At 49.6% G+C, this 12,825-nt stretch overlaps 1 protein-coding gene across 1 annotated transcript; it reads left to right on the top strand.

The window, feature by feature from the left end:
* Positions 1-286: 286 nt before the first annotated feature.
* Positions 287-12,053, top strand: TMEM125 (transmembrane protein 125). The gene is made up of 3 exons (XM_059854043.1): positions 287-3,161; positions 4,664-4,806; positions 8,562-12,053. Exon 3 carries the CDS (start codon positions 8,868-8,870, stop codon positions 9,528-9,530), a length of 663 nt encoding a protein of 220 aa, XP_059710026.1. The 5' UTR covers positions 287-3,161; positions 4,664-4,806; positions 8,562-8,867; the 3' UTR covers positions 9,531-12,053.
* Positions 12,054-12,825: the final 772 nt, after the last annotated feature.

Here is a 12,825-nt window from a genome sequence, read left to right as displayed (position 1 = left end):
AAACGAATGTGTCCCAATTCAGAAAAGCTGGTCAAACTGTAAGCGTTTTCTGCTAGAATTCTAATTTGATGTCATTGTGCTGCAAAATTCAACATCAGCCTTTTATTTTCCAGTATTAAATTGCCTATGTCCATACAAAGGACTGCTGCTCTTCAGACCGATGTCATTGTTATTCCAAGCAGGTATCCAGTCACAGATTATCAATTACCTTGTGAGGATAACCTTTGACTCAAGCACACACATGCTAGAGCCCTTGATAAAGCCTCTGCTTCCTGTCTAGAGATGTGTTGCCTCATCTGCTACAATAATTTCAGCAGAACAAAAAAGGCAGCCCAGTTTCAAACTCTTAAAATCTGGAATGAAGTCCAAATGTTATGTCATAACTCCTATAACTTGGATAAACTGATTTTTGTTTGTCTTTTTTTCAACATCCGCAATCCCTTTAGTTCAGTTTTTCAGAGAAATTCTCCTAATAAGTCACTCTGCAAAGTACTCATACACAGAAAAAGGCAGGGAGTAATTTCTTTCATAATGAGGAGGGGAAAACCCCTAAATTTTTATCTTGTTGTCACTACATGACACACTGTCCCACTGAGAAGTATTTCACATCTATCAGAAGTCTGAGCTACTGGTTGAGCATGGAACTATATGGCATTAAACAGCCAGTATATTGCTGTTTCATTTCCTATCCTGAGTTGTGGAAAAGGGATGAGTGCTTTTAATATACTCCTAATATTACACAGAAGAAGGTGGTGCCAGGGCTGGGTAACATGTAAGCTGCATTACCATCAGGTATGCTAGACTCCTTTCCAGGGCAATACCATGGAAAATAGATGGTTCCATGAGCTCCAATGATTTTGGAGACTTCATCTGAGTGCTTTGTCCATGAATGTGGAATTAAGTTTCTTTGGTCTATTTTTTTTTTTCCATTTTGCATCTTTAACCTGTATGGAGCATAGGTTGAACAGGAGCAAAAGGAAGAAGTTAATGGTCTGTTACTGGGCTAGCTTAACACCTTTTCTTCCTCCTCCCCTCCCCATATAATCATCTTGATACTTCCTGTACAGAAAGAGGATGTAATTAATGTAATTAGTAAATATTTTAGAAACTAGTTCCCTCTAAAATTTTCAGGACACACCCATTTTAATTTACTAGGCTCTCATGTGGTATAATTTTCTCCTCTCTCTGTCAGGAGACAAATTGAGTGCTAGAATCATACAACACACTGCTTTAATAGTTGTGGTTTAGAGAAATGAAATCAACTTTTCTGAATAAGAAGAATCTTTTCCTAATATTCTTATACAGATAGTAAATTATTTCTAAATGGTGGCTGATATGGTGAAAAATATGCCCCTATGTCACCCTTGTTAGCAAATTTTAAAGGCAATACTCAGTCTGTCAGATGAAGCCTAGGTAGCTTCAGCTGCCAGACTAGGCTGAGGAGGATTTTGAACTTGATCTTAGTGGCTAAGGGGCAGCTAAAACATTGCTTGTATAGGGGAGCATTAAACACCAGGCACAGCGGAGTGTTACAACTAAGCTTCAGCAGACCTGATGGAAGCAAAGAAGATGTACAAGCCCCTTCTATACTGGGAAAAGCAGACCAAGGTCAAACTCCCACACACAAACTCTATAAATGTTTTAGAAGGAAGCTGTAACTGGATTATGGTTTTGTGTGCTAATGGTCTTCTGAATTCTCTCAGGGTGCAAAATCATTTTCTTCTTTCATCTTCTCTTGACCTTCATTGTTCTGTTTCTCCTACTGGTATCTCCCTAAAGGAGCTGGTAAGGATTTCATGCTCTTATAAAGCTACAGCCCACTTTTTAAAATTACTATATGGTATCTGAATAAGGTTTCCTTTTTGATGACTTTTTTGCTAACTGGGCCAACTAAAAACTCAGGTTCTTCTGGATAGGGTCAAGCTCATTGTTCAAAGGTGTTTGTATAGGAAAACCTATCACATACCATTTGTTTTTTTATGTGTAGGACAACATCCTTTGCACTGATGATATTTCACAAGTCTCCAAAGACGTATCAGATTTTTCTCAGACAAATTCCTGAACCTGTCACACTACTTCGTTTCTATTTGATTAGCATATCCTAAGCTTCCCTTCTCACAGCCTGATAAAAAAGTAGCATGTGACTTAATAACCAAGCCTCCCTTTCCATTAGCCAGGCAAAAGCTGTTGTTCAGTCCTGTTCTCTTCTTCCTGCATTTCCCTGGAGATTTTCCTGCTGCTTAGACTAACGGTAATGATCCCTTCTGCTACCATGAAACCAAGCCAGGAAGGAGGGGACATTGATCAGTCTGGGAATGCCATTCCCCTCCTGACTTCAACATTCCTGCTACTCCCTTTTGTTAGTCTTCCCTTTGTTATTCTTCAACTCTTTTGTTATTCTGCAGCTCTTAAACGAATGCTTTTCTGTTTCCCTGATTCCTCTGAAAATAGTTCCCCACTGGATTACCAGGAAATCAGCTCTTCTGCAGCATGGTAAACTCTGCTGGTGCTGCTGGCTCCCGGGGAGGGGGTTGTGCAGCTGCCTTTGGTGGGAAAATGTGACAGTAACATCTTGCCAGACTTGAGTGCTTGCCTCAACTTCTGTCACAGAAAGAGGCTGACCTGATATGACTGGATTGCCCTAACCAACAAAGCAGAGCAGGAGCTACTTTATTTAATACCGAATACTTGCTGAATGTGTCAAATGTCCCCTAGCACTACCCCTTGCTGCCTGGGAGCTGCTCCCCGGCTCTGGCACCCTTTCACCTCCGGCTGGGAGGAAATGAGCCACCTTCCAGGATCGGTGTGTGGCCAGAGGCCAGATCCTGCCCGAGGAGGGAGGGGTAGCACCTGCACACCGGCGCGGCTCTGGAGCGTCTCCAAGAGCAGCAGCAGGTTTGCTGAGACGCCACCCAGCTGGGGAATGCACCTGCCCGGGCAGGAGGTGAGGGCTGCCGCCGGACCTCGGTGCTGCCACGGCACCAGGAAGGGGAGCCTCGCCTGGGTCTTGGCAGGCACTTGCAAGAGGAAGGGAAGAGATTTTCCCCGTGAGCTCCCTCGTTAGCTGGATCCAGTGGAAGGAAAGCCAGGAAAAACCATTGCTGCCAGCCTGGAGCAGGGAAGTGTGCCGGGTTGTCGCATGTGGGCAGTGTCTGCTGCAGGTGAGTGATCCCTTCCTCCCTGGGAGCTGTGCGGGAAGGAGCTTCAGCAGGAGCTGCTGGCAGGTTGGAGGCCGCTTCAGACTCACTGCTTAAGAGACCCTCTTGCCTCCAATTGCTTCTGCCCCCAATTCATTTCTTCCTTGTGCTATTGTTTCCTCTCAGCACATCAGTCGTGGGAATTTCTTGTTCCTTTGGAACTCCCAGGCCACCCTTGGCAGAGGTGTATCAGGACAGGCTCTGTGGGTCAGGATAATGGATGCCTGTTGAGTGTACAAGAGGAAGGGGAACATGGCATTTTACAATGGAGCGTGCCAGAACTGTCTAGATCTGTGTAAAAGGCAGCAGTGCACTGACCCTATTACAAGAAGCCCTCCATCATCCTTAAGGCCAGAACCCCTAGGCTTGGGGAAAGGAAGGGACAATCCACCATCACCCAGGGTTCCCTGGGGCTTCCCAAATGGAATCTCATAGCAGGAGCACTGCTGGGACAGATGCTCATTTCTGGGAAAGCATTATCCATCTGTCAGGGGAGAGAGGGTGAGCTCTCCCCAGAGGTGCAGATCAAACTGCACAGGTTTGCAAGGGTCCCAAGCAGTCCATGAAAGGAGGAGCATTGGGAATTGGTGGTTGGTGTGGCAGGAAAAGGACTGTGGATCTCAAGCTTGGATTTTGGGCAAGACAAATAGATGCCACATAAAAGCCCCATTACTCCCATTCCTTGCAGGTTCCTCCATCCCCAGTCCTGAGTTCTCTCTTAGAGAGGGAATCTTCCCACGTGCTCCCAGGTGCACAGACAGGCCTCAAGCACCATGACATTCAGAGCTTCTGGTTTGTGCACTGACAGTAATTCAGTCATAAAACAAGATATTGAGCTTCATTCTCTTTGAGCCTATAGAGAGTTAGAATAGAATCAAATATGCTTAGGAAGCATTTCTTGACTGAAAAGGTGGTCAAACACTGGAACACACTTCCTAGAGAACTGATTGATACCCCAAACCTGTCAGTATTGAAGAGGCTTCTGGCCAATGCCCTAAAACACATTCTTGAATTTGGTCAGCCCTGAATTGGTCAGGCAGTTGGACTAGATGATAATTTTAGGTCCTTTTCCATTGAAATACAACAGAATAGACAACACAATAGGCTAGAATAGACAAACTAGAATACAATAGACAGAATAGAATGTACTGGTTCAGTTGGAAGGGACATACAACAATTCAGGGCCGACTCTCTTAGTAAAGAAATGCTTCCTAAAGCATTGGAGGATGAAAAAATTACATGAAATTATGGGAAAATATTTGGACTAAAGATTTTTGTGAGGCACAGAGTGGTGGCGGGTCCATCCCAAACGGGCTATGGACAGATCAGGCAAAGAAGCAAATAAGCTGTGAGGGACTGGGGAAACAGAGGGTTGAGATGGCTTGGATTTGCTTGAGATTGTAGAGCTCTGTTGGCTCTCATCCACGCTGCTCAGGTAAATAATTTTATGTATTGTTATTTTGTAGGAAATGTTGTTGGACTCTCCCAGTCTCCATGATGCTTACAAAGTCCACATAAAAGCTGCATGAAACCCTTCCAAGGCTGGAAGTACGAGGAAGTACTGCAGGAGCCTGTCTCATCCCCAGACTTCCCCTCCTAAACCCTGTGGGTAAGCATTGTTTCAAGGAGTACCCTGGGTTTGAGAAGAGGAGGGAAATGAGAAATATTTCAAGAGCTGAATTGCATGTGGTTCTGAAATTGAATTGTTAATTAATGTACAGCCTGTGGCCTGTCTGCCAGATATCAGTCTGTCAGGCACAAAAAGTTTATAAAATGCTTGTATCATTCCGAGGCGTTCAGCCAGTGTACATCTCCCACACCTGCAGCCAGGAGTGGCCAGGAGCACATTGATGATGACCCTCAATTTCCACTTAAATGTTGTCAGAACAGGGAAAGAAAAAAACAACCAACACAATGGAAAAGGAAAAAACATTAATATTTCTGTTTTCCTGCATTCCTAGTGCTTTCCTGCTCTTGCTCCACAGCTGCCAGCCAGCAGTGGGGAAGGACAGCATGTCACTTTCTTCCTGAAATGTGCTCTTTGGACTTAAAGCATTGTGTGGCTGGGCTGGTCCTCTCCTCCTTTTTCTCTTGCATACAGGGATGGGAACACAGAAAGTGCTGGCTTTAGTAATGAGTAAATGAAGAGATTAATGATCTGTGATCCACACTATCAAATACACCAATCTGATGGGCCAGCTGGCTTGTTATAGTCTGTCCCAGACCAGTGGGACCAGCTAGCCCAAGACACACCAAAAGAAGGGGCAACAGCTTTGGATGGTTGTCCTCCCTCACTGCAGAGCAGGCATCTATAGTCCTTCCTTTCTCTCAGTCTGATCTGGGCAAAGTGATGTGCTGCAAAGTGCCAGGAAAGCAGATCAGCAAAGTTGCTGTGAGATCTAGGTTCATCCCTTCTTCAAGGAGTGGTGGGTGACAGCCCAGGATTGGGGTGCTTTGGTTTAACATATAAAGACTCTTCTGAAGAGGATGGGAGACAATGCACCCAGGCTGAGGAATGAGAAACTGTAGCTAGATTTAAGGAGGAATGTTTTCCTGACGAGGGTGATTTAACTCTGGAATGATCCCTGAGGGGCTATAGATCCTCCATCCTTGGCATGTAAATGAATGGGGCCCTGACCTGCTCAGTCTGACTTTTAGGTGAACTCTGCTTTAAGCAGGTGACTTCACGAGGTCCCATCCCACCTTAATTATTCTGTGATTCTAGGAGTAAAAATACTGCTATTAGCAGCACAAGCCCTCAGGGTCTAGAGAAGCAAGTGTGGATGGTTTTATAGCAAAAGATTATATTCCCAGAACATTTTCAAACAGACATACGGAAACATGAAAGCACACTTCAGTGGAAGCCTTTGCCTCTCCAAATAATTTGTTTAATAGAGGTTAATTTAACACTGGGAAACTCTCCAAATAATCTGTTTAATAGAGGTTAATATAACACTGGGAAATACATGCTTGTAGAGGTGATACCTAATTTTGTTCCTCGGCCAAATGCTCCTATGGTTTTATTTTGCTCCCTTGTCCTTCTTCTGAGCAAATAAAAAACTAAAATGGTTAAATTTTAAAAAGTAACATGAGAATGTAGTGCTGTAGCTTGATTTTTTATCACATTTTCCCTCATTGTGGTTCATGCTGTTGTGGTTTCCTTGTTTACTGTTTGACTCCTGTAACTTGGGTAAAGCAGCAGAAGGACACAGACTTTGCACTTCTCCAAGCTTTATGTTCTCTTGGTCTGAAATCTAAATCTAATCTACAAACTTGCTACGTATTAGACTCACCCATTCACTGGTAAGGAGGAGATAAGGTACCTCTGTGCTTGGAGAAGAAAAGGCAAGAGAGAGCAATGTTTAGCACCAAGCTGATTTGCATGGCTAAGGAAACAACTCCAGACTCAATGTCTCCTTGCCTCTCTCTACTTTAATAGTGCCCCGTAACACACCTTCCTGGGGACTTGTGTCCTGGGCACACACATGGTACCTGCCGTCTCACGCAAAATCAAAATGCATCCCAGCAGGCACAAACCAGCACGCTCAGCCACAGGTCTTTTCTCTCTCTAAGTGGTGTTTTCTGATTGCTCTGGCTCCAGCCAGGAGCTGTAGGTGTCCCACGGTTCTCCCAGCAAGGCTGTCCCCTCTGTGTCCGGGTTTCTGTGCCGCAGCCATCGCTGCGCCGTGCAGGAGCAGGCCGGTGCGGCTCCCGCGGCCCCGCCGTGCCCACGGGCAGCCCGCACACGCACACGTGCTGCCGCTGGCAGCGGGCCCGGAGCCAGGCCACGGTGACCTCATGCTCCATCACAGCCGGGGAGTGACTCAGGAGGAGCTTGGCCTGACACTGTCAGGCGGTGTCTGGTTCGGGCACTCCCCGCACAATTGTCCTCCCTCTCCCCCCGGCCCGTGTTGGCTGGGCCCCGACAGAGGGGTTTGAGGTGTTTGCTGGCAGCAAAGGCACTGCCATAAGGGGTGCGGTCTGTGGAGAACAGAGACAGGCAGAGCGAGGGGATGAAAGATCCCTGGTGTGTGCAGAGTTGCCACGTGCGGAGGTCATAAATTGTCCCTGCCTGTGTGTAATGAGCCCTTAGCCCCAGTGCCGAGCAGAGCAGAGTACAAACAGAGCGTGTTTGATGTGGGCTGATGGGCTCCTGAGAGGCATTTCTAGCAGGCAGGGTGGCTGTCCCCCCACGCAGAAGTGACACAGCTCTGACACAAGGGACCTGAGTCAGTTCCTGTCCCTGCCATGGACTCCTGTAGGACTCAGAGCAGTTCATGTGTGTGCCTGTGGTGGTCAAGGGTGCTTTATCCTGTCTAGGAGGTGACCAGAGAGGCTGTTCTTGGGTCTCCAGGGTTTGCCCCATGTCTCCCAGGCTCAGCCATTCCTGACATGCCCTCATGCGCTCCTCTCCAGCACCTCTCCATGGTTTGAGTACTAGCTGGTCTAGAGGGTCCCTGTGGTGCTGTGAGACCAGCTGGAGCACTCACATGCCGGGGAAGAATATTATGTGAGAGAAATGCGAGTGGTTTCCACTCTTGGTCCAAAACTGTACCCAAAGAAGTATTAAGGAGGTCCAGGATAGTGGGGACACAAGCCTGCGAACCATGAGTGGTGGGCTGAAACAAAGTGCTGTGCCCAGGGGAGCACAGCTAAGCACAGCACCTCGGAGCCAATGCTGCCCTTCGTCTGCTCCCCTCCAGTGGCAAAGTACTTCACAGACCAGTAGCAAGGAGAGCAAAATCTCAGGGTGCCAGGCCACAGCTAAGGGCTCTTTCCAGGGAAGTGCTGAGATTGCTGGACATGTAGCTACCGTATTTCTGTAGGGAATTTCTGAGGGGAAACCACTGGCAGTGCAGGGATGGGGACAGGGCTGAGAACATTTAGCTACGGCACATCTCACTCTTCCAGCCACTGGAGTGGAAGGGTTAAACCCTGGTCCTGACCCCCATCTCCCGTTCTGGGCAGCAGAGCCAGTTGGTGACAAGAGGCTGATGCTGATGAGGGAGCATGTGAAGCCGGAGCTGTGAATGGGGCTTTATCCCAGAAGGGACCTGCCTCTGCTCTGTCCTGCCCTGCTGCCAGCACCAGCTGCAGGCAGAGTCCTTCAGGCAGCAATGAGCCAGCAGCCTCTGAGCAGGGCACAAAGCACTTGGGAGGCAGGAGACTCGCCCTTGGGGCAGGCTGGGGTTCCCCCGCAGCACACAGAAGTCTCCCACGAAGACATGCAGCTGAAGCACACAGGGCTTCTGTGAGGGAAGCACAGCAAAGTCAGCAGGCCAGCCTGAGCAACCAAGGCCCTGGGTTTGGTACAGGGGAGCAGGGTCACTGTTTAATGATATCTTCTCTTCTTGACTTTTTCAGATGAAAGACACGGGAAAGGAAGGAGACAGCCTTGGCAGTTTCCCTACGATGCTGCTCTGGGAACACTCCATCATGTTTCACAGCCCTGCCTTGGGGGTGGGCTCAACCCCAGCCCGTGGACCATAGCTCTCCAGGTGGCAGCACTACAAAAGGAAATTCCATCAGGATTCAAAGAATGAGACCGAGACATCACTGCTGGAGAAATGCAGCTGCCTTCACCACTGCTGCTGCACTGACCCTCCATTTGCTGTAAGGGTGCAAATTCATCTGTGCCACCTCTGTGCCCTCTTCACCCAGCTGCCCACCATGCCGGAGCTGGCAGAGCTGAGCAGCCCCCGCACCCCTGCGGATGCGGACCACATCCAGAGGAATATCTTGGAAGAGCATGTGGAGCTCTGGTGGTTCCAGGACCCCAAGAAGTCCATCTTGTGCTATGGGATGGCTGTGGTGCTGATCCTAGCCTGTGGGATTGGGGGCATCATCCTGCTGTACAGCACCAGCAGCCGGTCTGGAGAGTGGCGGCTTGCCGTGGGCACCACACTCTGCCTCCTGGCCCTGCTCGTGCTGCTGAAGCAGCTGCTGAGCTCTGCAATCCAGGACATGAACTGCATCCGCAGCCGGGATCAGATCGAGCTCCTCAAGAGCGGAGGCTTCTCGGACTGCCTGGTGCTGCTGCTGAGCGCCCTGGTGCTGCTGGTCTGCGGGGTGGTGCTCACCATCCTCTCCACCACCACCATGCAGCTCAGCCCCGCACGGCCGCTGGCCAGCATGTTCACCAGCGGGGTCATCCTCCTGACTGCTGGCAGTGCCATCCTCCTCTGCCTGCTGCTGTACCTGCTGTGCACCTCCTGCCGCCGGGTGGCTCCTCGGAGCCTGGAGACCGGCGAGATCCGCGTCTTCACCATCTCCGGCCGCCTCACTGGAAACAGGCGGCTTCCGCCCACCTCCAGCATGGCCAACCTGATCTGACCCAGGACACCTCTGTGTGAGCCTTAGCAGATACAACCTGTCAGTGATGGCCTTTCCCAGGGAAGGGCAAGAGCTGCAGTGTGCCCCGTGTTTCTGTTGGAGATGACTGGCGTTTGCTTTGCCCCAGGCTGGCGGCACAGCACAGACTCGGGGCACCTGGACGGGCTCTGACCTGGCTGGCATTTTATCTCCACAAAGCCTCCTGTGTCAGCTGCTGCCTGCCTGGCTGTGACCATGTTACAGAGCGAAGGTGAGCCTGCCTTGTACCCCTGGGAACCCCAGTACTTGTTTGGTTCCTGCAGTTCCTGGAACTGTGTCATAGTCTCCTGGCAGGAGAGGCTTAATTGCGGGTGATATAAAACCAACCTGTGCTCTGTGCAGAGCCTCCAGCTCCTGAGTGAAGTAGAGCCTCTAGCAGCTGGTGAATGGCAGGAATACTTTGCATGTCAGCAGGCACGAGGGAGCCTGGTGGGAGGTATGGCTGCAGGGGCTGCTCCCAAAAGTCACCTGTGTCTGTGGGAGTGAGTGTTGGAATTGCATAGGATTGTGTGTGCCAGAGCCACAGCATGGCTGGACCTCACATGAAATGCTGTTTGTGTTTGCAATGCCAGGATCTGTTCCAGTGTTACATTTCTGCAGCCCACCATCACCTGTGGTTTATCAAAGGGATGATCAAGCGGTGTTGGTGCCAAGGCCCTCATGGGTTATCTGTGCTGGACTGAGTGTTGGGGCTCTGTTATCATGCCAGGATCCTCCAGCTACATGAGCCACAAACAGCGAGGTGCAGTCGCTGGGGGATGGTGATGGGATGCCCAAATCCTGGGGCTGAGGCTGCCCTCTGCAAAAGCTGTGCAAGGGGAGAGTGCTGTGCTCTCCCACAGGAGTTCCCAGGCAGAGCCACCTCTGCTGGCAGGAGCCCTGCAGCTCATCACAGTCCCTGCTTGTTTTCATGCTGTTTCTGTCTCCCAAGTGCTCCAGCTGCTGCAGGGCAGAAAAGTTCCTCTACTGTCACTTGGGCCTTACCTGGAGCTTTTTTGGTGTTTTATCTCTACAAGGTGTCTCTACCAGAGACAGATTACAATTCACCCCAGGAACTTTTCCTGTGACTGAAGTCTAATTTACCTGACAAAATTCTCATTTCTCTCATAGACTCACTAACCATTTCACTGCCCTTTCCATAGACATAGATCCCAACCTCCTGCTGAATATGCTCCTGCATGACCTCTCTTCCTCTTAGCCAGTTGGTCAGAGCATGGTGCTAATAACACCAAGGTCATGGGTTTGAACCTCATGTGGGCCATTCTCTTAAGAGCTGGGCTCTGTGATCCCTTCTGGACCCCTTCCAGCTCAGACTGTTCTGTGATTCTTCATCTTGTCTGCTCCCATCTTTCCTTCACCTGAGTTGCTCTGCTCCAGATGTTGGTTTTGTTCATTATTTGCCAAGTGTCCTCTGCAATGGAACAAGACTGAGCTATTGTTTTTTGGTGCCTGGTAGCAAATTCATTTGGAAGAGGATGGTAGCTGATTCCCTTGCTAACAGCACAAATCACTGTCCATATTACACCTGGAGGCACTGTCAGAGCTCACCATCAGCCAGTCAGTGAGGGCTTCACCCCTTCACAGCTCCAGACCAACCATTCCCAATGCAGTGAGATCTCATGAAACCACATCTGTATGCACCTGCTCTTGCCGACTCCTCTGCCTGAAGCCTTGGATTATTTTCCCCAATGTAAAGGTACATAATTTGAGCTTTTCTCTCTGTATCTCTGTTATTTCTACATTTTCCTCTGCCACTTTCACATCATCTGTAGATTTTATTAAACTGCTGTTTCCTCTTCTCTCTGCATCTCCTCCCTTAATCTGCCCAGGAGCTCAGAAGGTGGTGGTGAGCTCAGATCCTCCTGTGCTAAATCTCTTGAAAGCTGAGCTGTTCTTCCCTTCTGGGCTGTTTGGCCTCAGGTCTACCAGGGATCCCTGTGCTTACACAGGAGGGGACAGGCCAGAGCTGAATGGTCTTGCACTACCATCACCATTGCTGCTGCTCTGCAGGTCTGTGTCAGCATGTGCAGTTATGCCAGGCTGCACCCCTTCTGCCAGCACAATGGTCCAGGAGTGAGTGCCAGCTCCACCAGCCTGCACGTGCTGGCAGACCACAGCTGCCTGCACACCAGCTGTTTTGCACATCTGGGCTTTCTGTGAAGAAGTGTGACTGTGCCCAGCTCGCAGCTCTGTGCTGCCTGCATGTCAGTGTGAATCCTGTCCCCTCCACAGCCCCTTCAAAACGTGCCCCAGGTGCCTGTGACATGTGCCAGAAAAGGGTGATTGACTGTGGGCCACGACAGCAACCCAAGGAGATAATGGCTAAGAACAGGCTGTGCCTGAAGATGGTGGTTGGCTCTCCAGCTGCCCAGAGGGACAGGCTGTGCTGCCCAATCACTGACTCCCCTAAGCAGCACAGGTGCTGGTTTGTTTCTTGGTTCCTGCGTTGTGTGTGGACATACATAATAAAGTGTTAGAGAAGTTGATTGTGTTGAAGGCTGATACTTGAATGCAGGCCTCTCTGCAGAGCAGAGGTGTCAGGGCTGGCCTCAGCCCAGGGCAGTAATCACAACAGCCCAGGGTCCCTCGTGTGGCTGTGGTTTTGGATCACTAGCTAGTGTGGCAATGCCACCACAGGCCCAAAAATGTATGTACTTCTTTCATGGTACACAATTCCCACCTCCAGATCCATAATTAATCTCTCTCTGTTTAAGAACCCAGATGTATCCAGATCCCCTTACCACTGCTCTGTGAACCTGAGACCTCACCATGCCCCTGAAAGATGTCCACATGGAGCACACAAAGTCTCCTGAATATGTCAGTGCTGGCTAGCTTGTTTACAGAGAAGCTGTTTCACCCTGTGGCAGGGCTGAGCCTCGCACCTGGAACCAGTCTGCCTACATACCTGCTCCTGCTCCCAGCCCACCTCAGCCAGGCCCTCATGGCAGCTTCCTGGGTGGACCCTTGGAGAAGGATCCTCCTTTTCATGCTCTGACCCCTTGTATTCCCAGCTCTGCATGCCAGATGTATTTCTCCCCCAAACATGAGTTGCCAGGTTCCTGCCCACTTGCACTGCAGCTGCCTGAGGGCAGAAAATGCATGTGCGCGCACACACACACACACACACAAGAAAACCAACCATGTCTGCTTGGCTAAAAAATAAATGGGTGGACTTATGAGCAGGGTCAAAGTAGACAAGCCATCCAACCACTAAGTGCTGAGGGACTGGTGAGTAAGATCCTGGGCACTTGTATTT

The sequence above is a fragment of the Haemorhous mexicanus genome, chromosome 9 (genome assembly GCF_027477595.1).
Source record: "Haemorhous mexicanus isolate bHaeMex1 chromosome 9, bHaeMex1.pri, whole genome shotgun sequence".
Lineage (NCBI taxonomy): Eukaryota > Metazoa > Chordata > Aves > Passeriformes > Fringillidae > Haemorhous > Haemorhous mexicanus.
This window is presented reverse-complemented; position numbering and strand designations above follow the sequence as displayed.

What these genes read in the sequence shown, in the direction of transcription:
- TMEM125 (XM_059854043.1), top strand. Translation starts at nt 8,868, where the DNA reads ATGCCGGAGCTGGCAGAGCTGAGCAGCCCCCGCACCCCTGCGGATGCG.